Below are 24,751 nucleotides of genomic sequence, written 5' to 3' on the forward strand. Positions count from 1 at the left end.
TTTTAAAAAATACAAATACTTTAATTTTTTAAAAATAAGTCTATAATATAGACTTATTTTATATATGTATATAAAAATAAGCTGGGCATGGTAGCACGTGCCTGTCATTCCAGCTACTTGGGAGGCTGAGGCAGAAGAAGCACTTGTACCCGGGAGGAGAGGGTTGCAGTGAGCTGAGATCACACCACTGCACTCCAGCCTGGGCAGCTCTTGAATAAATATTAATTTAATCTGACTTCATCTATAGCTTTCCCTCTACTTCCTATCAATAAGATCCTAGCAAAATAAATTATTAGACTGCCTAAAATGAAACTTCCCCTTATATTTGTAATACATTTGTTATTTTCAAGATTCATTTGAATCTGATAACAGCCTAGAGACACAAAGAGGGAACAATAATTAAAAGCAACAATATTAGAATAGATGGACTTCTTTCTTGTAATTTAGGCTATTTCTCTTACTCACTTGGTCTTTTGAAACTCTTACTTTTTGATTCTGGTGTTTGAAATTGCAAGATAAATATTAACTGCTAAATGTCTCTAATAAAGCAGTGTAAATAAAATATTTTACTATTTTTTCCAGTAAGTATATTTAATATGTTATTATATTATTCTCTTCTTTGAAATTTAGGAACAACAGAGGTAAACAGATGTATACTTATCAAATTTTCAACATAAAATGGCCTAGATAGTTACGGAACTTGCTGTAACTTGAATAGTCTGCTTAAATAAATTATCCACCCCCAACCTCAGAAATAATTCTTATAGGATCAAATAAGGTTAGCATTCTAATTCATTGTTGCGAACAGTGTAAATAAGCACATGCTTGGGAAATACTTAGTGATGTATATGTATAAAAGTTTTGAAAATATTCTTACCCTTTGATTTATTCTACTTCTACAAATTTATCCTGGGACATAGTCCAAAAAAAAGAAGACTTTATTCAGAAATTTGAACACAGCAGTATTATTTAAAGCACTTGGACAATTTAATGAGTTATGCAGTCATTAAAAATTCCACTTAAGATTATTTAATAACATGAAAGAATGTTTATGATCATGTTAGATTAAAAAAAGCATATAAAACTTTAAATGGTGAGTGATCTGTTTTTCTAAGGCACAGGATAAAGACTAGAAATAAACAAATCAAAGTGTTAATTCTATCTCTGGCCAGGTGTGGTGGCTCATGCCTGTAATCCTAGCACTTTGGGAGGTTGAGGCGGGCAGATCACTTGAGGTCAGGAGTTTCAGACCAGCCCGGCCAACAGGGTGAAACCCCATCCCTAGTAAAAATACAAAAACTAGCCAGGCATGGTGGTGGGCACTTCTAATCCCAGCCACTCGGGAAGCTGAGGCAGGAGAACTGCTTGAATCTGGGAGGCAGAGGTTGCAGTGAGCCCAGATCAAGCTACTGAACTTCAGCCTGAGCAAGAGAGTGACACTCAGTCTCAAAAAAAAAAAAGTGTTAATTCTATCTCTAAATGTTACCATCAGATTTCTGGTGATTTTTCTGTTCTCTATGTTTTCTGGCGTAAACTTATATTAGACCTTCTACACCAACTCAATGGTCTATTTGACAAACATTTGGTTTCCATTCCAAGATGGCCGAATAGGAACAGCTCCAGTCTGCAGCTCCCAGTGTGATCGACACAGAAGATGGTGATTTCTGCATTTCCAAGTGAGTTACCTGGTTCATCTCATTGGGACTGGTTGGACAGTGGGTGCAGCCCATGGAGGGCAAGCTGAAACAGGGTGGGGCATTGCCTCACCCGGGAAGCGCAAGGGGTTAGGGGATTTCCCTTTCCTAGCCAAGGCACGCCGTGACAGACTGCACCTGGAAAACTGGGACACTCCTGCCCAAATACTGTGCTTTTCCAACGGTCTTAGCAAACAGCACACCAGGAGATTATATCCTGCGCCTGGCTCAGCGGGTCCCACACCCACAGAGCCTTGCTCACTACTAGCGTAGCAGTCTGAGATTGACCTGCGAGGCAGTAGCCTGGCTAGGGGGAGGGGTGTCCCCCATTGCTGAGGCTTGAGTAGGCAAACAAAGCAGCTGGGGAAGCTCAAACTGGGCAGAGTCCACTGCAGCTCTGCAAAGCCTGCTGCCTCTGGGGGCAGGGCATAGCTGAACAAAAGGCAGGAGAAACTGCTACAGACTTAAACGTCCCTGCCTGGCAGCTCTGAAGAGAGCAGTGTTTCTCCCAGCACGGTTTTTGAGCTCTGAGAACAGACAGACTGTCTCCTCAAGTGGGTCCCTGACCACTGTGTAGCCTAAATGACACCTCATACAGGTAGGTACCCCTCTGGGACGAAGCTTCCAGAGGAAGGATCAGGCAGCAATATTTGCTGTTCTGCAGGCTCCGCTGGTGATACCCAGGCAAACAGGGTCTGGAGTGGACCTCCAGCAAACTCCAACAGACCTGCAGCTGAGGGACCTCATTCTCAGAAGGAAAACTAACGAACAGAAAGGAATAGCATCAACATCAACAAAAAGGACATCCACACCAAAACCCCACCTGTAGGTCACCAGCATCAAAGACCAAAGGTAGATAAAGACCACAAAAATAGGGAGAAACCAGAGCAGAAAAGCTGAAAATTCTAAAAACTGGAGCGCCTCCTCTTCTCCAAAGGATCACAGCTCCTTGCCAGCAACAAAACAAAGAGGGACGGAGAATGACTTTGACGAGCCGACAGAAGTAGGCTTCGAAAGGTCAGTAATAACAAACTTCTCCAAGCTAAAGGAGGATGTTCAAACCCATCACCAAGGAAGCTTAAAAACCTTGAAAAAAGACTAGACGAATGGTTAACTAGAATAAACAGTGTAGAGAAGACCTTAAATGACCTGATGGAGCTGAAAACCATGGCACGAGAACTATGTGACACATACACAAGCTTCAATAGACAATTCAATCAAGTGGAAGAAAGGGTATCAGTGATTGAAGATCAAATTAATGAAATAAAGCAAGAGGAGAAGTTTAGAGAAAAAAGAGTAAAAAGAAATGAACAAAGTCTCCAAGAAATATGGGACTATGTGAAAAGACCAAATCTATGTCTGATTGGTGTACCTGAAAGTGATGGGGAGAATGGAACCAAGTTGGAAAACACTCTTCAGGATATTATCCAGGAGAACTTCCCCAGCCTAGCAAGGCAGGCCAACATTCAAATGCAGGAAATACAGAGAACACCACAAAGACACTCCTCGAGAAGAGCAACCCCAAGACACATAAATGTCAGATTCCCCAAGGCTGAAATGAAGGAAAAAATCTTAAGGGCAGCCAGAGAGAAAGGTCGGGTTACCCACAAAGGGAAGCCCATAAGACTAACAGCGGATCTCTCAGCAGAAATGCTACAAGCCAGAAGAGAGTGGGGGCCAATATTCAACATTCTTAAAGAAAAGAATTTTCAACCCAGAATTTCATATCCAGCCAAACTAAGCTTCATAAGTGAAGGAGAAATAAAATCCTTTCCAGACAAGCAAATGCTGAGAGATTTTGTCACCACCAGGCCCGCCTTACAAAAGTTCCTGAAGGAAGCACTCAACATCGAAAGGAACAACTGGTACCAGCCACTGCAAAAACATGCCAAATTGTAAAGACTATCGATGCTAGGAAGAAACTGCATCAACTAACAGGCAAAATAACCAGCTAACATCGTAACGACAGGATCAAATTCACACATAACAATATTAACCTTAAATGTAAATGGGCTAAATGCCCCAAGTAAAAGACACAGACTGGCAAACTGGATAAAGAGTCAAGACCTATCAGTGTGCTATATTCAGGAGACCCATCTCACATGCAGAGACACACATACGCTCAAAATAAAGGGATGGAGGAAGATCTACCAAGCAAATGAAAAGCAAAATAAAGCAGGGGTTGCAACCCTAGTCTCTGATAAAACAGACTTTAAACCAACAAAGACCAAAAGAGACAAAGAAGGCCATTACATAATGGTAAAGGGATCAATTCAAAAAGAAGAGCTAACTATCCCAAATATATATGCACCTAATACAGGAGCACCCAGATTCATAAAGCAAGTCCTTAGAGACCTACAAAGAGACTTAGACTCCCACACAATAATAATGGGAGACTTTAACACCCCACTGTCAACATTAGACAGATCAACTAGACAGAAGGCCAACAAGGATATCCAGGAATTGAACTCAGCTCTGCACCAAGCAGACCTCATAGACATCTACAGAACTCTCCACCCCAAGTCAACAGAATATACGTTCTTCTCAGCACCACATCACACTTATTCCAAAACTGACCACATAGTTGGAAGTAAAGCACTCCTCAGCAAATGTAAAAGAACAGAAATCACAACAAACTGTCTTTCAGACCACAGTGCAATCAAATTAGAACTCAGGATTAAGAAACTCATTCCAAACTGCACAACTACATGGAAACTGAACAACCTGCTCCTGAATGACTACTGGGTAAGTAACGAAATTAAGGCAGAAATAAAGATGTTCTTTGAAACCAATGAGAACAAAGACACAATGTACCAGAATCTCTGGGACACATTTAAAGCAGTGTGTAGAGGGAAATTTATAGCACTAAATGCCCACAAGAGAAAGAAGGAAAGATCTAAAATTGACACCCTAACATCACAATTAAAAGAACTAGAGAAGCAAGAGGAAACAAATTCAAAAGCTAGCAGAAGGCAAGAAACAACTAAGATCAGAGCAGAACTGAAGGGGATAGAGACACAAAAAACCCTTTTAAAAAAATCAGTGAATCCGGGAGCTGGTTTTTTGAAAAGATCAACAAAATTGATAGACGGCTAGCAAGACTAATAAAGAAGAAAAGAGAGAAGAATCAAATAGACATAATAAAAAACAACAAAGGGGATATCACCACCGATCCCACAGAAATACAAACTGCCATCAGAGAATACTATAAACACCTCTACACAAATAAACTAGAAAATCTAGAAGAAATGGATAAATTCCTGGACACAAACACCCTCCCAAGACTAAACTAGGAAGAAGGTGAATCTCTGAATAGACCAATAACAGGTTCTGAAATTGAGGCAATAATTAATAGCCTACAAACCAAAAAAAGTCCAGGACCAGACGGATTCACAGCCGAATTCTATCAGAGGTACAAAGAGGAGCTGGTACCATTCCTTCTGAAACTATTCCAATCAATAGAAAAAGAAGGACTCCTCCCTAACTCATTTTATGAGGCCAGCATCATCCTGATACCAAAGCCTGGCAAAGACACAACAAAAAAAGAGAATTTTAGACCAATATCCCTGATGAACATTGATGTGAAAATCCTCAATAAAATACTTGCAAACCAAATCCAGCAGCACATCAAGAAGCTTATCCACCATGATCAAGTGGGCTTCATCCCTGGGATGCAAGGCTGGTTCAACATATGCAAATCAATAAACGTAATCCATCACATAAACAGAATCAATGACAAAAACCACATGATTATCTCAATACATGCAGAAAAGACCTTCAACAAAATTCAACATCCCTTCATGCTAAAAATGCTCAATAAACTAGGTACTGATGGAACGTATCTCAAAATAATTAGAGTTATTTATGACAAACCCACAGCCAATATCATAATGAATGGGCAAAAACTGGAAGGATTCCTTTTGAAAACCAGCACAAAACAAGGATGCCCTCTCTCACCACTCCTATTCAACATAGTATTGGAAGTTCTGGCCAGTGCAATCAGGCAAGATAAAGAAATAAAAGGTATTCAGTTAGGAAATGAGGAAGTCAAATTGTCTCTGTTTGCAGATGACATGATTGTATATTTAGAAAACCCTATCATCTCAGCCCAAAATCTCCTTAAGCTGATAAGCAACTTCAGCAAAGTCTCAGGACACAAAATCAATGTGCAAAAATCACAATCATTCCTATACACCATTAACAGAAAAACAGAGAGCCAAATCATGAGTAAACTCCCATTCACAATTGCTTCAAAGAGAATAAAATACCTAGGAATCCAATTTACAAGGGATGTGAAGGACCTCTTCAAGGAGAACTACAAACCACTGCTCAATGAAATAAAAGAAGACACAAACAAATGGAAGAACATTCCATGCTCATGGATAGGAAGAATCAATATCGTGAAAATGGCCATATTGCCCAAGTAATTTATAGATTCAATGCCATCCCCATCAAGCTACCAATGACTTTCTTCACAGAACTGGAAAAAACTACTTTAAAGTTCATATGGAACGAAAAAAGAGCCCGTATTGCCAAGACAATCCTAAGTAAAAAAAAAAAAAAAAAGAAAGCTGGAGGCATCATGCTACCTGACTTCAAACTATACTACAAGGCTACAGAAACCAAAACAGCATTGTACTAGTACCAAAACAGATATATAGACCAAAGGAACAGGACAGAGGCCTCAGAAATAACACCACGCATCTACAACAATCTGATCTTTGACAAACCTGACAAAAACAAGAAATGGGGAAAGGATTCCCTATTTAATAAATGGTGCTGGGAAAGCTGGCTAGCCATATGTAAGAAAGCTGAAACTGGATCTCTTCCGTATACCTTATACAAAAATTAATTCAAGATGGATTAGAGACTTAAATATTAGACCTAAAACCATAAAAACCCTAGAAGAAAACCCAGGCAATACCATTCAGGACATAGGTATGGGCAAAGACTTCAAGACTAAAACACCAAAAGCAATGGCAACAAAAGCCAAAATTGACAAATGGGATCTAATTAAACTAAAGAGCTTCTGCACAGCAAAAGAAACTACCATCATAGTGAACAGGCAACCTACAGAATGGGAGAAAATTTTTGCAGACTACCCATCTGACAAAGGGCTGATATCCAGAATCTACAAAGAACTTAAATTTACAAGAAAAAAACAAACAACCCCATCAAAAAGTGGGCAAAGAATATGAACAGACACTTCTCAAAAGAAGACATTTATGCAGTCAACAGACACATGAAAAAATGCTCATCATCACTGGCCATCAGAGAAATGCAAATCAAAACCACAACGAGATACCATCTCACACCAGTTAGAATGACAATCATTAAAAAGTCAGGAAACAACAGATGCTGGAGAGGATGTGGAGAAATAGGAATGCTTTTACACTGTTGGTGGGACTGTAAGCTAGTTCAACCATTGTGGAAGACAGTGTGGCGATTCCTCAAGGATCTAGAACCAGAAATACCATTTGACCCAGCCATCCCATTACTAGGTGCACACCCAAAGGATTATAAATCATGCTGCTATAAAGACACATGGACATGTATGTTTATTGCTGCACTATTCACAATAGCAAAGACTAGGAACCAACCCAAATGTCCATCAACGATAGACTGGATTAAGAAAATGTGGCACATATGCACCATGGAATACTATGCAGCCATAAAAAAGGATGAGTTCATGTCCTTTGCAGGGACATGGATGAAGCTGGAAACCATCATTCTGAGCAAACTATCACAAGAACAGAAAACCAAACACTGCATGTTCTCACTCATAGGTGGGAACTGAACAATGAGAACACTTGGGCACAGGGTGGAGATAGCATTAGGAAAAATACCTAATGTAAATGACGAGTTAATGGGTACAGCAAACCAACATGGCACATGTATACCTATGTAACAAACCTGCACACTGTGCACATGTACCCTAGAAATTTAAAAAAAAAAAAAAAAAAAAAAAATTCAAGGAGACTACAGACAACTAAAATGAGCACGGAGCATGTAACATGATCCTCTAAGGCTACTTGTGAATATCCCGAGAAATCTCTGAAAATGACTGACTTTGGAGGAAACCAGCTATAGAATTCTCTAAGGAATATGTACCACTCAAGACCACAATCAAAGATTTGATGAAACACTATTATTACACCTTATTTTTCAAATAGGATAAGAACACAGTACTACATTCTTGTTTTTTTTTTTTTTTTTTTTTTTTTTTTTGAGACAGAGTCTTGTTCTGTCACCTAGGCTGGTGTGCAGTGGCACGATCTTGGCTCACTGTAACCTCCACCCATGTTCAAGCAATTCTCCTGCCTCAGTCTCCTTAGTAGTTGGGATTACAGATGCGTAGTACCATGCCCGGCTAATTTTTGTATTTTTAGTAGAGATGGGGTTTCACCATGCTGGCCAGGCTGGTCTTGAACTCTTGACCTCATGATCTGCCTGCCTTGGCCTCCCAAAGTGCTGGGATTACAGGTGTGAGCCACTGCGCCTGGCCTATTTTATTTTTCAAACTGTGTATTTTACCTCTTAAAGTTTTACATATAAACTTTTACATATATAATCTTCCCTAAATTTGGAAGTCTAAACAATGAAATCATTTAGAACTGCATTCTAAAAGAGGTTTTAAGTGATGTGTAAAGGCATGTTAAATTTTCCAAAGCAAAAGGGAGATAAAACAATCAGCTTTCTATGCACATTCATAAATGTGAAGGAAAGTAGTAAAAGCATTTGAAAATCAACCATGGAGGTAGATATGTAAAGTAGCAGTACTATATGTAGAGAGTATAGCTAATATACTCAAATGAATACCTTCTCTCTTTCTACTTTAAGCCTCTCTTTTTCTTCTTTTTTCTTTAGTCTCTCCTCTTCAACAATTTTTTTCAGTTCTTCCCTCTTTTTCTCTTTATCTTCTTTTTCTTTTTTCTTCGCTTCTAGGGCATCTGCTTTTTCTCTTTTTAATTTAGCCTTTTCAAAAGCTGTGGAGAAAAATCAAACTTAGAACTATATATAGACAAAAAATAACACTTGGCAATTTTTTTGATATAACGACAGAATCCTTGAAATAAATGAGATTAGTAGAGACTCTCAAAATTCCTAGAGGGAACCAGCAGGTGATTAAAATAGGAAAAGCAAATTGGCTAAGTTTATGACAAACTACAGTATTGGGACAAACATATATATGCCTTTGGAAGCCCTAATACCCGAAGTGTTATCTGAAGACCAGCAGCAAAATTATCATCACCTTGTTAAAAAATGCAGAATCTCATTCCCCAACCAGACCTACTAATTTAGAATCTTCATTTTAACAAGATCCCCAAGTGATTCATATGTATATTCAAGTTTAGGAAGCAATGTTTTAAAAGGCTTTGTGAATCAAACAAAATAGCCCCAGTTTGTAAGCCCCGGAAACTCAAACTTCTGCTTAATCTAGCACTAAGCAATTTAATAGGGCATATGCAAGACCATGAAATTTTAAGAGATGAAGTGGTCTTATTTATAAAACAAGCAAACAAATAAACAATAGTTATCTGATAGAAAAAATAACTGCACTTCAAAACAATTAACCAGAAACACGCCATTTCAGAAATATCCCCCACTCAGGCACAGAGAAATATTCTTTCTTATTCCTAATCAGCTTTTGGAAAGAATGTTAAAACTCACCCAGTGACTTCATTTCTTCTTGTTTCAAAAGTTTATCTCTTTCTTTAGTAGCTTTGTTCCTATAACTTGCAAGAGTCTGTTTATTAGTAACATTGTCCTCCTAAAAAAACAAACCACACCAGGATGCCTGGTTCTTATAGTAAGAATAAAAAGCAAAAAATTTAAAACTTTCACCAATTACACTTTCTTTATTCTAAAATGATTTCTTTTCTTTTCTTTTCTTTTTTTTTGAGACAAAGTCTCGCTCTATCCCTCAGGCTGGAGTGCAGTGGTGTGATCTCGGCTCACTGCAACCTCTGCTTCCTGGGCTCAAGTGATTCTTCTCCCTCAGCCTCCTGAGTAGCTGGGATTACAGGCATGTGCCACCACACCCGGCTAATTTTTTTTTGTATTTTTAGTAGATATGGGGTTCTGCCATATTGGCCAGGCTGGTCTTGAACTCCTGACCTCGAGTGGGCTACTCACCTCTGCCTCCCAAAGTGCTGGGATTACAGGTGTGAGCCACCATCCCCAGTCTAAAATGAGTTTTTATTCTAAAGTATAATTGGGCCGGGCACAGTGGCTCATGCCTGTAATCGTAGCATTTTGGGAAGGCAAGGCAGATAGAATACTTGAGGTCAGGCATTCGAGAGCAGCCTGGCCAACATGATGAAACCCCATCTCTACTAAAAATGCAAAAATTAGCTGGGAGTGGTGACATGCACTTGCAGCCCCAGCTACTCAGGAGGCTGAGGGAGGAGAACTGCTTGAACCCAGGAGGTGGAGGTTGCAGTGAGCCAAGACTGTGCCACGGTACTCCAGCATGGGTGACAGAGTGAGACTCCATCTCAAAAAAAAGAAAAAAAGTGCAACTGAATTGTTAACAACTCTAATCTTAGTAATACACAGAACGTGAGTTAACTCTGTAGCTCTATAAATTATTACAGGAATATCTCAGGAAAAATTGGTAATACATAGAAAGAGCCTTAAAAATGCTTTATAAACTTTCAGCTTACTTTATAAACTAGATGGTGTAAATATCAAATATGAAAGATGCAGAAAAAAGACATACCAGAAACATTCTTGTGGCCAATGTCAAATTTTATTTTTATTTTATTTCTTCTAAGAATAATGTCTCTAACCTAATTAACTTGTGTAGGTTTTTTTTGTTTTGTTTTTTAAGACAGAGTCTTGGCTTTGTTGTCCAGGCTAAAGTGCAATGTGGCATGATCTCGGCTCACAGCAACCTCGGCCTCTGTCTGCCTTCCGGGTTTGAGCAATTCTCGTGCCTCAGGCTCCTGTATTTTTAGTAGAGACAGTTTTGCCATGTTGGCCAGGCTAGTCTAGAACTCCTGGACTCAAATGTCTACCCACCTCAGCCTCCCAAAGTACTGGGATTACAGACAAGAGCCACTGTGCCCGGCTGCATTATTGCTTTTTAAAAGCCCCCTATAACTTCCTCCTGTCAGAATTTATTCCTATTTTACACTTCAATCCCATAGTTTACTCCCTGCTTTACATTTCAGTAATTGCTTATGTGCTTGCTTCCACTTTGGTATAAAATCCTTGTGGTATGAAAGTCATATCTAATTCACACCTGAAACTTCTACAAGCCTCATTGCTGAGCAGTTATCAACATATAGTAATACTCACATATTTTTTGGTGAGGTAATGAGTTTCTTCCTCTAGGCTATGGATGTGAGGGGAGACAAACATACTTCTTGATTCTGAATACTGTTTTACCAACAGTGAAAATGTAGTTTTAATCAATTCTCTACTTACCTGACTAATAGGTATTCGTTTGGGAGGTCTCCCTCTTCGTCTGTTAGTAGGACTGAAGATAAATGTGGGCGGATCATCAGGAAAGAAATAAGAAAAATCTTGTTCTGCTATTTTATACGTTGAAAGAGATGATGCCTTAACACAAAGACATAGGATACAGTAATAACACATTAGTAAACAATATACAGATATGCCCTAACATGTCATATGGCCACTATTAATGCTGTTAAAAGACCAGGATAGGCTGGGCACAGTGGCTCACACCTGTAATCCCAGCACTTTGGGAGGCCAAGGCGGGCAGATCATGATGTCAAGAGATCGAGACCATCCTGCCCAACATGATGAAACCCCATCTCTACTAAAAATACGAAAATTAGCTGGGCGTGGTGGTGCATGTCTGTAGTCCCAGGTACTTGGGAGGCTGAGGCAGGAGAACTGCTTAAACCTGGGAGGTGGAGGTTGCAGTGAGCAGAGATCACGCCACTGCACTCCAGCCTGGACCCCATCTCAGAAAAAAAAAAAAAAAAAAAAATCAGGATAAAAACATTAGAATTTTATGCATTATTGTGTAGTAAAATACGTTTTAATTGGTTTAACCAATCCTTTTTCCACTATATAATTAATTAGCCTTACCAGAAAGAAAACCACAATTCAAAGATTACATTACAATAAAATACCTCAAGAATGGTTGTACAGTTTCTTGTATTTCAAAATTATATATTATATTTTATTTTGCTTTGACAAATTTTGTGAGATTTTCTATGTAAATGAATAATCAATCCATATATTTAACATTAAAAATCCACTGTATTAACCCAATAAATTTTTCGTAACCATTTGCCAACTGCTGAACATTTATTCAGATTTTCCTCCCAGGGTAGAGTAATAATTTAAATACTTAATATATCAAATTTCCCATTACATCCCTCTAGTCCTGATAAAAGCAGAAATATTTGCAAATTCCTACAAAGTTTAAACAAAGAATTTAAGTTCAGAAGTCAACCTTATTCTTGCCAGAAATGGTGTGGTTCTAGAATAATTACTAAATCCAAGAGTTTATCTCCTTTTACCTTGTATCTAGAATTTGTTTGCCTTTTAAAGTTTTTTTATTTTAATTTTATTTATGTATTTATTTATTTATTTTGAGACAGAATCTTGCTCTGTCACCCAGGCTGGAGTGTAGTGACGTGATCTCAGCTCACTGCAACCTCTGCCTCCTAGGTTCAAGTGATTCTCCTGCCCCAGTCTCCCGAGTAGCTGAGATTACAGGTGCGTGCCACCACATCCGACTAATTTTTGTAATTTTAGTAGAGACAGTGTCTCACCATGTTGGCCAGGCTGGTCTTGAACTCCTGACCTCAAGTGATCTGCCCGCCTTGGCCTCCCAAAGTGCTGGGATTACAGGCATAAGCCACTGTGCCCAGTCTTGCTTACCTTTTATCCATGTGCAACCCTAGACTTTTTGTTATTTTTGACCTAATGGCCAAGATCATCATTCTTCCTCTCAAGCAAATGAAAACAAGTGCCATTTACAGAAATACCTTTCAGGAAATGTGTGAGAAAATGATGATACAAAATACAAAAAGTTAACAAAACAGAAAAGGGTATTTTGTGTATAATTATTTTTGTGGGTAGAGCACAGCTTTAAACACCTAGAATTCAACCAGTTCTGGCCATGTAATAAATCAAGAATCTATCAAAATTTCACATTAAGATTTCATTAAAATGATCATAATCCATCCCACATAATCTCTGAATTATGTGGGATAACAGGATTATCTATGGAATAGAATTATGTAATTGTCTACAGAATTGCACCTTAAATATGAATATAAAGCACATGGGTGGCCAGGCGCGGTGGCTCAAGCCTGTAATCCCAGCACTTTGGGAGGCCGAGTCGGGCGGATCACGAGGTCAGGAGATCGAGATCGTCCTGGCTAACCCGGTGAAACCCCGTCTCTACTAAAAAATACAAAAAACCAGCCGGGCGAGGTGGCGGGCGCCTGTAGTCCCAGCTACTCGGGAGGCTGAGGCAGGAGAATGGCGTAAACCCGGGAGGCGGAGCTTGCAGTGAGCTGAGATCCGGCCACTGCACTCCAGCCTGGGCAACAGAGCGAGATTCCGTCTCAAAAAAAAAAAAAAAAAGAAAAGGCACATGGGTGGTTTCGTCTCAAATATATATACACTCATAAAGGCCAAAATACGTTTTAGTACATTAATTGCCAAAGTTCCTTATTCATACACACAGTACACAAGACCCACATTTTTGTGTACTTGTAGGTACTCCTAACAGCAGTCTATGCTCACCAAAACTGGTTATCAAACTTTGTGTGCTTGCTCACAAAATGCTGTGTGTGCTGATATAATTTGGCTCTGTGTCCCCACCCAGATCTCATGTGGAATTGTAATCCCCAGTGTTAAAGAACAGGCCTGGTAGGAGGTGACTGAATCATGGAGCGGAATTCCCCCTTGCTGTTCATGAGATCTGGTTGTTTGAAAGTACGTAGCACCTCCCACTTCACGCTCTCTCCTGCCAGCCATGTGAAGATGTGCTTGCTTTCCCTTTGCTTTCTGCCAAGATTATAGGCTTCCAAAGGCCTCCCCAGAAGCAGAAGCATGTACAGCCCACAAAACTATGAGCTGATCAAACCTCTTTTCTTTATAAATTACTCAGTCTCAGGTATGTCTTTATAGCAGTGTGAGAATGGATTAATACACCAGCATATCCATTAATAATCTTCTATTACACTCTAAGTGAAAAATGTTTATTGTGACCTTAATTCCCATTTATTTGAGTAAAGTTGATCTTCTTTCCATGTTCATTGACTTTTTCCTTGGTGAAATATTTGCTGATTTCTTTTATCACCATTTTCCAATTGGGTCATCTTTGCTCACTGATGTGTAAGAAATCTTTATAAATTAGAGAAATTGGCCAACTGGTGTTTACAATACACATATACAACTATTCACATATATCGATTGCCTACCAAGTGTCAGGCACTATTCTAACCATTTATTGGTTAGATCATTAAAACTTTTTGTAAGTTTTAATCATTAAAAAAGTTTTAAATCATTAAACTTTTTGTAAGCATCATTTAATATGGCTACCTGATAATGCTATAGATAGAGCATAATTGAATCTTATCAAGGCAGATACATAAATATGCTCACATTTTTTAAAAATTATTTTTCAGATGACGCTATCTTACGTTTTCAAGTTTTTATATTTCATCCACTGTGAATTTTAATCATATCTATTTGACCATTTTTCTACTGGGGTGCATATGTTTTTCTAGTTAATTTGCGTCGTTCATTGTATTTACTCAAGGTATTTTTCCCCCAGTGCTTGCCCTTGAAATCTATGCATGACTTTTTTTTTTTTTTTTGCCTGATACAGAGTCTCCTGTTGCTCAGGCTGGAGTGCACTGGCGCGATCTTGGCTCACTTATGCATGACATTTTAAAACTTATGTTTATGCTCAATCTCATCCTTGGTATTTTTTTTCTATTTCTCCTAAGTACCTCGTCATATTTAACATTAAAATTTGTTTCATTTCTTTTGAGTTAGATTTAACTTTATTATTCCAATAGTTAACCAAGTGTCCATTTTTTAAATCAATCTTGTCTCTAGAGACCTGAAATGTTAATTTTTCGCATAAACTCATTCTTTTTTTAAAGTTTCTCTTCTTTTTAAACATGTATATATAGTGAAATGAACAAATCTTACACATGCAGGAGATGATCTGTGACAAATGCATACATCTCTCTAACCCATTCTACTGCCTTTTTAAACTTTTAAGTTCAGGGGTGCATTTGCAGGTTTGTTACATAGGTCACATGTGTCATGGAGGTTTTGTTGTGCAGATTACTTTATCACCCAGGTTTTAAGCAAGTACCAATTAGTTATTTTTCCCCATCCTCTCCCTCCTCCCACCTTCTGACAGGCCCCAGGTATGTGCTGTTTCTGCTTTTTTTTTTTTTAAGAGACAGGGTCTTGCTACATTCCCCAGGCTGGACTTGAAATCCCAGCCTCACATGATCTTCCCACCTCAGTTTTAGGAGTAGCTGGGACTACAGGCATGAGGCTCCATTCTATTGCTTTTTTTACTTAGTGTGTCTTTATCCCAATAAAAGTTGAATATTTTGCATTTTAAAAAATTACTTTGAGTTTTACCATTTAACTTTTTACTTGGTGTGCAATGTGAAATCTCTAAAACTTGACTTTTTCCTCTCTTAATGGTTATTAACAAAATATAATCTGTCTGCTTAGTATTAGCATGATACATTATTATTATTATTATTATTTTGAGACAGGGTCTCACTCTGTTGTCCACGCTGGAGTGCAGTGGTACAATCACAGCTCACAGCAGCCTTGACCTCTCCAGGCTCAGGGGATCCTTTTACTTCAGCTTCCTAAGTAGCTGGGACTACAGTTACCACCACCACACCCAGGTAATTTTTGTAATTTCTGTAGATACAGGGTTCACCATGTTTCCCAGGCTGGTCTCCTGGGCTCAAGCAATATGTACACTTTGGCCTCCTAAAGTGCAAGGATTACAGGAGTAAGCCATGGTGCCCAGCCAATGCTCTTTTTATTATACATTGTTCTTTCATCTAGTAGGCTCTGTTTAGCATTGTTCTTTGAATCTGTCTATTCTTCATAAGCCAGAACCACACTACAGGTATTAGGAAGCTATAGCTTCCCCACTTGATAACTTTTCTTTTTCCAAATTTTCTATTTTCACCTGTCCTTGTTGATCTTTTTTATAAGTGGTAGTAACTGAACCACCTAGCAATTCTAGCAATTTTTAAAATAGTAATTAATCTAATATTTTTCAGAAGTACGAAAAATTGGCTCCAGATTTAAAAAGAGCAATCTTTAATCATCTTTGAAATAACATTTCAGCAATGTTGTAACTTTATAACACTACCCATTTTGTTTTCTGTCTTCCAACAAATAATTTCATTATTTGATTACCTTTATTTTAATGATTCCATCTTGTGGTTCACAGTGTTGCTTCAGAAAAAGCTTTAGTTTATCACGAGAAAATAGGTGTTTTCTCCGGCTACAGGAAGGAAGGAAGTCAAAGAGGGTAGTGTTAGCATCAAAGAGTTCAACCCAAACTCCGTAATTTCTGTAAATTTATAACCTGAATTTCAAGCCTAGGAATCAAAGGATACTTCATCTTCTAACAGTATTTATGTAGAAGTTACAAGAAACTTTTACAGAGGTATTTATGTAAGAAGTTATAAGATCTACATGAGTGAATCTATTATAAAAAGTCTATTACAAAAACAGCATATGCATTTGTTGTTTAGGGGCCACTGGGAAAACAAACTTCAAGAGCCAGACGCGGTGGCTCACGCCTGTAATTCCAGCACTTTGGGAGGCCGAGGTGGGTGGATCACGAGGTCAGGAGATTGAGACCATCCTGGCTAACATGGTGAAACCCTGCCTCTACTAAAACTACAAAAAATTAGTGGTGGTGGTGGGCGCCTGTAGTCCCAACTACTCGGGAGGCTGAGGCAGGAGAATGGCATGAATCTAGGAGGCAGTGAGCCGAGATCACACCACTGCACTCCAGCCTGGGCAACAGAGCAAGACTCCGTCTCAAAAAAAAAAGAAAAAAGTAAACAAAATAGAAAACAAACTTTAAGGAAAATATGCTATAGAGAGTAAATCAAATTTTATAACATTAGATTATTACCCCTACAAGTATAATCATTAAAATTCTCTTAAAAATTAAAATCAGGCCAGGCACAGTGGCTCACGCCTGTAATCCCAGCACTTTGGGAGACTGAGGAGGGTGGATCACTTGAGGTCAGGAGTTCGAGACCAGCCTGGCCAACATGGTGAAACCCCATCTCTACTAAAAATACAAAAAGAATTAGCTGGGCGGTAGTGGCACATGCCTATAATCCCAGCTACTCGGGAGGCTTAGGCTGGAGAATCGCTTGAGCCTGGGAGGCGGAGGGTGCAGTGAGCTGATATTGCACTGCTGCACTCTAGTTTGGGAGACAGAGTGAGACCCTGTCTCAAAAAAACAAAGCAAAACAAAACAAAACAAAAAAATTAAAATCAGTAGACTACCAGAAATCATATTAAGTGCTGCAAATCAACATTCAAGTGGATATTGTAAACAAAGTTGAACATAGCTTATATCAAATTTTAAAACATTTTGTATTTAAATCTCATGACAACCAGCAAATTAGTGGGATGAAAATTAAAAAAGGCTTAAAATTAATATTCTAAAACATACTGTTTTTTATTCTCCCTTGCCCCCCAATTAAAAACAATCACAAGAGTAACAACCACCACCACAAACAAAACAAAACCAATAGGAAAGAAATAGAAATATTTCTGGAAAAAAGTAAATGTTTTGAGTTCAATGTATTCCTTTCAAAAAAAAGCCAAGTTAAAAGCTCCAGTAAGTGAATAAACAATATATGATTTTTAAGTAGTGGCCTTCCCAAAAATGTATAGTTAGCCCTCCATATCTGTAGATCAAAAGTATTTGGAGAAAATAAAAACTGCATCTGTACTAAACATGCACAGACTTTTTTTGTTGGTCAGTATTCCCTAAACAATACAGTATAACAATGAATTATACTTCATTTACATTGTATTAGGTATTATACATAATCTGGAGATGATTTAAAGCATATGGGAAGATGTGTGTAGGTTAGATGCAAATACTACACCATTTTATGAAACTTGAACATCCAAAGATTTCCCTCCCACACAGATAAACAACGATAAGTATATTCTTTTCCTAGATTTAAAGCTCCATGAGAACAAGGACTCCGCTATATCTCTGCACCATACAGTAGCTGGTAAAGAGAAGGTAATTACTTGTTCACTGCTGAAGAAACTAGTCCTCAAGGACTACATTAGTTTACATGGTAGCTACTAGCCACATATTGTTTGTTTATAAATAAAATTTAAAACTCAGTTCCCTCATTCTTTCTAGCTACATTTCAAATACTCAATAGCGACACATGGCTGTTGGATAGCATACATATAACATTTCCATTATAAAAGAAAGTTCTGCCGGGCGCGGTGGCTCACGCCAGCACTTTGGGATGCCGAGGCAGGTGGATCACGAGGTCAGGAGATTGAGACCATCCTGGCTAACATGGTGAAATCCTGTCTCTACTAAAAAAAAAATACAAAAAATTAGCCGGGCATGGTGGCGGGCGCCTGTAGTCCCAGCTTCTTGGGAGGCTGAGGCAGGAGAATGGTGTGAATCCGGGAACCAGAGCTTGCAGTGAGCCGAGAATGCGCCACGGCACTCCAGCCTGGGCAACAGAGCAAGACGCCATCTCAAAAAAAAAAAAAAAAGGAAAGTTCTACATGTCAATGCTACTCTAGCATATCAAGTCTTCTTCTTTATTAGAGGAATATTACCATCTCTTTATTAAAAAAATAGCATTGTACTATTTTTTGATGCTAACAAAGACCTATAAGTCATTTAAGTCTTTTATTATGAAGTATAACTTTCTCACCTTGTAATTCTTTGGCTTACAAATGAGGAAAAAAATGAGCTAACCAAGACTGTAACCATGGTCTAGCAGAATAATTAAAGTATAAGTCAAAAAGTAAATAGAAAAATGAAAAATATTAAATAGGGAATTACATTATATAAATAACATCCTGAACTAAATGCAAAAGAAAAAAACTCAACTGTGAATAAGGAAAATATCTGTAGTCTCAACAGTGCTATTCATGAGCCCATAAATTTTTAAAAGTTTGAATAATCAAACATTAGTTTTGGAATATTATTTTTGAATATACAGTAAAATGTAGAATGCTCTAGAGATCTTAAACTAATGACGAGCCCCCCCAAACCAACAAACCAACAAACTACACATACCTCAATACAGCCACAGAAAGTGATATATCTATCTCAGGATTCTCTTAATACTTATTACCACTTTTGTTTGGACACATGAATATATATGGAACAAAAGGGATGAGAACACAAGCAAAAATTATTTTACATTAAATGAAATACAAGACTGACTCCTAGGTGGCAGGTTGATAGTTGGCTGATATCATCTTACTTTCAGATGACTAAGAGTCTAAACCCAACAGGCAACAATAGGGATTTTCCTAAAATATATCTGTATAACCTAAAGCCAGTTATTTTATGTATTAACTACTCACTAAAGCAACTTCTTATATTAACTTCTGTCTCCTCTGATTAGGCCTCCAACAGGAACTTTTTAAAGATACTCATTTTTTATGATTTAGCTTTCTTAATGAATAGGAAAAAACTGATCAAATGTTTGTCTAATGAATACTACAAATGTTAACGTTTATAAGTACCTTCATTAATATTAAAAATTGAGTTATCTCATGAAAAGTACTTCATAAATAGGACCCTTTTAAATTCTTTAGATAGAAGACTATTTGGGGTTAGTCATCTAAACAAAGGGCTCCATCAGTCCATTAGGATTTTTTTTTTTTAATAGAGACAGGGTCTTGCCACATAGTCCAGGCTGGTCTTGAACTCCTGGCCTCAAGCGATCCTCCTGGCTTTGCCTGTCAAAGTGCTAGGATTACAGACGTGAGCTACTGCACCTGGCTTCATCAAGATTCTTAGGATTTATTTTAATCAGTCTATGAACATATAAATGTACATTTATTTTTTAAAAGGAAAGCAATCACAGTACTTCCTATTTCTTCTATATCAGACCTTCTTAATCTTACATAATTATTCTACTTTAAACTACTATTGAGAAGATAGTGAGTTTTACCTGATTTGTGTTGCTTTAACAATAGCAGACTCATATAATTCTTTTTTAGTGGGTTGCACTTTATACTTGAATAGTAAGGGATCAATTGCATCTTTTTTCTTCCTAAAAAGAGGAGGGAAAAGACAAATCAGTTAATAATTTGGAAAATGAAATTTTAAATGGAAACCTAGTAAGAATACACTATAACAAAATCACATATTTCAAACATTTTGTTTGTTTTTGAGATGGAGTCTTGCTCTTGTTGCCCAGGCTGGAGTGCAATGGCACATCTTGGCTCACTGCAACCTCCACCTCTTGGGTTCAAACTATTCTCCTGCCTCAGCCTCTTAAGTAGCTGGGATACAGGCATATACCACCAGTTAATTCTGTATTTTTGGCAGAGGCAGGGTTTCACCATTGGTCAGGCTGGTCTCAAACTCCTGACCTCAGGTGATCCTCCCACCTCGGCCTCCCAAAGTGCAGGGATTACAGGCATGAGACACTGTGCTTGGCCACATATATCAAAATTTAAAATTTTTATTGTCTTTTAGAGACAGCGTCTCGCCTTGTCACCCAGGCTGGAGTGCAATGGCATCATCAAAGCTGAGTGCAGCCTCAAACTCCTGGCCCCCAGAGATCCTCCTACCTTGGCCTCCCAAAGTGTTGGCATTATAGGCATGAGCCACTGTATGTGGCCGTGTATTTTTACTTTAACTAAGGTTTTATAAGTTATGATCCCTGCCTCCACCATTCTATTAGCCAAAACAGAAAAAAGCACTATTTTATTTTAGGTAGGTATTTTAGCTACTCATTCAATACATTTTCCTTGGGTGAAGAAAGTAACTAGAGATGAAGCATAGAGTACCCAGTTTAAAGAGTAAAAAATTAAAAAAAAAAAGTTCTTGGATTTGCTTTTAAACTTTCTTTACAGCTATATAATCCAAGAATAAAAACGGAGACAATGTAGTTTAAATTGGCCAAGAGACTACACATTTTATCCCTACCCCCCACCAACTTCACATCTTTTCTTCCCCTTGAGGGTGTATTCATTCATTTATTCAATAGTTACGAGCCTGCAATGTGCCAGAAACTACTCTAAATAGTGAAGATTCAGTAGTCAACAAAAGAGAAACAGTGAGGAGATACAAGCAAACAAAAACATATACAACAGGAGAAGTGATAAGTTCTATGATGAGAACAGAGTACAGGGTGGGGGAGCCACTGTTTTATAGAGTGATCTCTGATAAATTGACCAAGTATGCCTTCAAAGAAGTTGATATTTAAGCAGAGATCGGGGGGGGGGGGGGTGCGGAAAAAAACGACCAAGAGAGCAACTCATGAAAAATCTTGGGGAAATGAATTTCTAAAAAAAGAGAAAAGAAGTAAAAACCCTGAGGTGGGAGGAGGCATGCACAATTTACACAAGTAGCAAAATGAATTAGGAAAAGGAAAAAAGATTCAGAGATGTAGCAGCAGTGCCAGATTACAAGGCTGTGGATATTAACTCTGAGTAAAGTCACTAGAGGATTTTTTTTTTTTTTTTTTTTTTTTTTTTTAGGATGGCGCAATCCTTTATTTTTACACACTTTGACAAGGAGGTTTTCCGTAAACAACCTTTCCAGTGGAGAACAGAGAACGGGAAAATCAGCCTCCAGACATCACCAGCTGCTCTGCTCAGGGCCGAGGCTCCTCCTTGCCAATGTGGTGAGGTGGAGGGGTGTACTTCCCTTCCTTTATCAGCTTATCCCGCTGCCTCCTGATGGCACCCGCACATCTCATCGTTTTCTGCCGAAGCAAACACTCTACAAAATCATCATATTCTATCTTGCACTCTTTCTCTGCCCGGATAGCACCAATTCCATGTGCACATTCTAACCATTCTTTTTCAAAAGCATGGCATCGAGTAGCAATCTTGTAGGGCTGTTCAGCACTCTGGATTGTCCACCATCGATCTATGTTAAGGCCGAACCTTTTCTGGATGTCCAAGAAAGGCATGGCGATCCGATGCTCGTACCCTTGTCTCTTCTTTCGAGGATTTTTAATAATAAGGTGATAATAACTTAACTTACACTTCGAAGGATCACTCTGGCTGCTATGTGGAAAAGACAATCTGGGGCAGGAGTGTAAACAGGAATACCAGTTGGAAAGCTACTGAGAACTGATTGCAGCATGGACTTAAATGGAAGTAGCAGCAATAGAGAGAAGAGGTAGGATTCTGAAAATGCCACCTCTGTGAATGTAAAGAGGATGTAAGTGGGGGTTATAGAGAAGAGCAGAAAATGATATGGTAAGATGATTAAGAAAAGCACTGACAATGAGAATCAGATTTAAAGTTACATAAATATAGCACACACAAAGCAGGGGAAGTGTTTAACACAAAAGGGATATGACACAATTAAACAAGTAAAACTATTTACCTACAATAGCATTACATTCTAAGTTGGAAGGCCAAGTATCTTACACTAAGACTCAGTATACACATAAATCAGTAGATGTATTTAAATATGCACCTGTACTATATGGAATATCTAGTATTTTCTATTCTATTAAAGTTCATTACCAAGGTAATTTCACAACCTACATGGGGCCATAACAACCTGTGGTATGAAAAGCACTTTTCCAAGAGAACAGATCAAAGAGAGAATTCTAAATGTAAAGAAAGCAGCACTGCTGGCCGGGTGTGATGGCTCACACCTGTAATCGCAGCACTTTGTGAGGCCAAGGCTGGTGGATCACTTGAGCTGAGGAGTTTGAGACCAACCTGGGCAACATGAGGAAACCTATAAAACACACACACACACACAAAACTGAGTTGGATATGGTGGCATGCGTATGTGGTCCCAGCTACTTTGGAGGCTGAGATGGGAGGACCACTTGAGCCTGACTGGAGGCTTCAATGAGTTGTGACTGTGCCACTGCACTCCAGCCTGGGTGACAGAGCAAGACCCTGTCTTAAAAAACAGGCTGGACGCAGTGGCTCATGCCTGTAATCCCAGCATTTTGGGAGTCTGAGGCAGGTGGATCACCTGAGGTCAGGAGTTGGAGACCAGCCTGGCTAACATGGTGAGACTCCATTTCTACTAAAAATACAAAAAATTAGCCAGGTGTGGTGGTGTGTGCCTGTAATCCAAGTTACTCAGGAGGCTGAGGCAGGAGAATCGCTTGAACCGGGAGGCAGAGATTGCAGTAAGCTGAGATCATGCCATTGCATTCCAGTTTGGGCAACAAGAGCGAAACTCCGTCTTCAAAATAAAAATAATAATATAAAATAAAAAACAAATGAAGCAATGAGAGGAGTTCTCAATAAGAAAATTTCAGCCAGGTGTGGTGGCTCACACCTGCAATCCCAGCACTTTGGGAGGCCGAGGCAGACAGATCATGAGGTCATTAGTTTGCAACTAGCCTGGCCAATATGGTGAAACCTCATCTCTACTGAAAATATAAAAATTAGCTGGCCTTGGTGGCCTGTGCCTGTAGCCCCAGCTACTTAGGAGGCTGAGGCAGGAGAATTGCTTGAACCTGGAAGGCAGAGGTTGCAGTGAGCTGAGATTGCACCACTGCACCCCAGCCTGGGCAACAGAGCAAGACTCCGTCTCAAAAAAAAAAAAAAAAAAAGAGAAAATTTCTTGAAATAAAGGAAAAACAAATGAGTTTTAATGAATTAGTAGCAGTTTAAGAACAAGAGAATTAAGTTATCTTAATACTTTTTGAATAGATATCAACTTAGCAACTAACCACTACTATTTTATACATAAGAGATTGATCAAGTATATTAAGTTGCACTTAAAATTATTACCAGTGGCAATATCTAATTACAAATGTTGTAAATATATATTTTACTATGCATTAAATATATATGAACATATTTTATATAACCAATTAAATACACAAAAAATATTAGTTCTCCCACATTTTAGTAAATTATAAAATAATTAATATACTAACAGGAGAGAAAACCAAGATGTGAGCAGTAATTCCTAAAAATTTAGATTCTAAGTAAGTATTCAGATATTGGTATAGAGTCTAGAAAACTTGTATATGGACCTGTCTGGGGGAGACAGGGTCTCACTCAGTTGTCCAGGCTGGAATACAATTGCGCAATCATGGCTCAGTGCTGCCTCAACCTCCCAGGCTCAAGTGATCCTCCTATCTCAATCTCCTGGGTAGCTGGGACTGCAGGCATGTGCCACCCATGCCCGGCTAATTTTTTGTATTTTTTGTAGAGACAGGGTTTCTCCACATTGCCCAGGCTGATGTATAACTCCAGGGCTCAAGCAATGCCCCCACCTCAGCCTCCCAAAGTGCACTGTACCAGAGCTTATCTTTTTTTCTTTTTGAGACAGAGTTTTGTTCTTGTTGCCCAGGATGCAGTGCAATGGCACAAATCTCGGCTCACTGCAACCTCTACTTCCCGGGTTCAAGCGATTCTCCTGCCTCAGCCTCCCGAGTAGCTGGGATTACAGGTGCCCGCCACCATGCCCAGCTAATTTTTGGTATTTTTAGTAGAGACAGGGTTTCACCATGTTGGCCAGGCTGGTCTCGAACTCCTGACCTCAGGCAATCTACTCACCTCGGCCTCCCAAAGTGCTGGGATTACAGGCATAAGCCACTGCACCTGGCCCCAGACTATATCTTCATGGATTTAAGGCTGTAAAATGTGTGAGTTTATATGTGCAAAGAATGATTTTTTACTGTTCTTGCTGTACCATGAAATTCATTTGTGAAGATAAATAGAAAATTTTTTCTAATCAGTGAAAATATTCTTACTGGGGCTTTGCTATCTATAATACTTATGCAAAATTCTATATAAAATAAAATCCTAATTGCATTCTTCCCAAAGAAGCACAATTACTGGAGACCAAGAAAAACTGCTTCTTATAATATGAA

The 24,751-nt window shown here is 38.7% G+C and overlaps 2 protein-coding genes across 5 annotated transcripts in view; both read right to left on the reverse strand.

Moving 5' to 3' along the window:
• The window catches only part of BAZ1A (bromodomain adjacent to zinc finger domain 1A), a 231,106-nt gene that overhangs the window by 43,242 nt on the left and 163,113 nt on the right, over positions 1-24,751 (reverse strand). For all 4 annotated transcript variants that reach the window (XM_073010925.1, XM_073010924.1, XM_037983884.2 and 1 more), the window contains 5 exons: positions 19,886-19,987; positions 16,104-16,191; positions 11,127-11,261; positions 9,366-9,465; positions 8,514-8,680 (listed from right to left, as the gene is read on the reverse strand). In XM_073010925.1, coding sequence (XP_072867026.1) covers positions 8,514-8,680; positions 9,366-9,465; positions 11,127-11,261; positions 16,104-16,191; positions 19,886-19,987 — 592 coding nt within the window. The remainder of the gene's footprint in view (positions 1-8,513; positions 8,681-9,365; positions 9,466-11,126; positions 11,262-16,103; positions 16,192-19,885; positions 19,988-24,751) is intronic.
• On the reverse strand, positions 21,394-21,911 carry LOC103228810 (NADH dehydrogenase [ubiquinone] iron-sulfur protein 5). Its single transcript, XM_007986466.3, has one exon. It carries the CDS (start codon positions 21,857-21,859, stop codon positions 21,539-21,541), a length of 321 nt encoding a protein of 106 aa, XP_007984657.2. The 5' UTR covers positions 21,860-21,911; the 3' UTR covers positions 21,394-21,538.

This window comes from Chlorocebus sabaeus, chromosome 24 (genome assembly GCF_047675955.1).
Source record: "Chlorocebus sabaeus isolate Y175 chromosome 24, mChlSab1.0.hap1, whole genome shotgun sequence".
NCBI classification, from domain to species: Eukaryota; Metazoa; Chordata; class Mammalia; order Primates; family Cercopithecidae; genus Chlorocebus; species Chlorocebus sabaeus.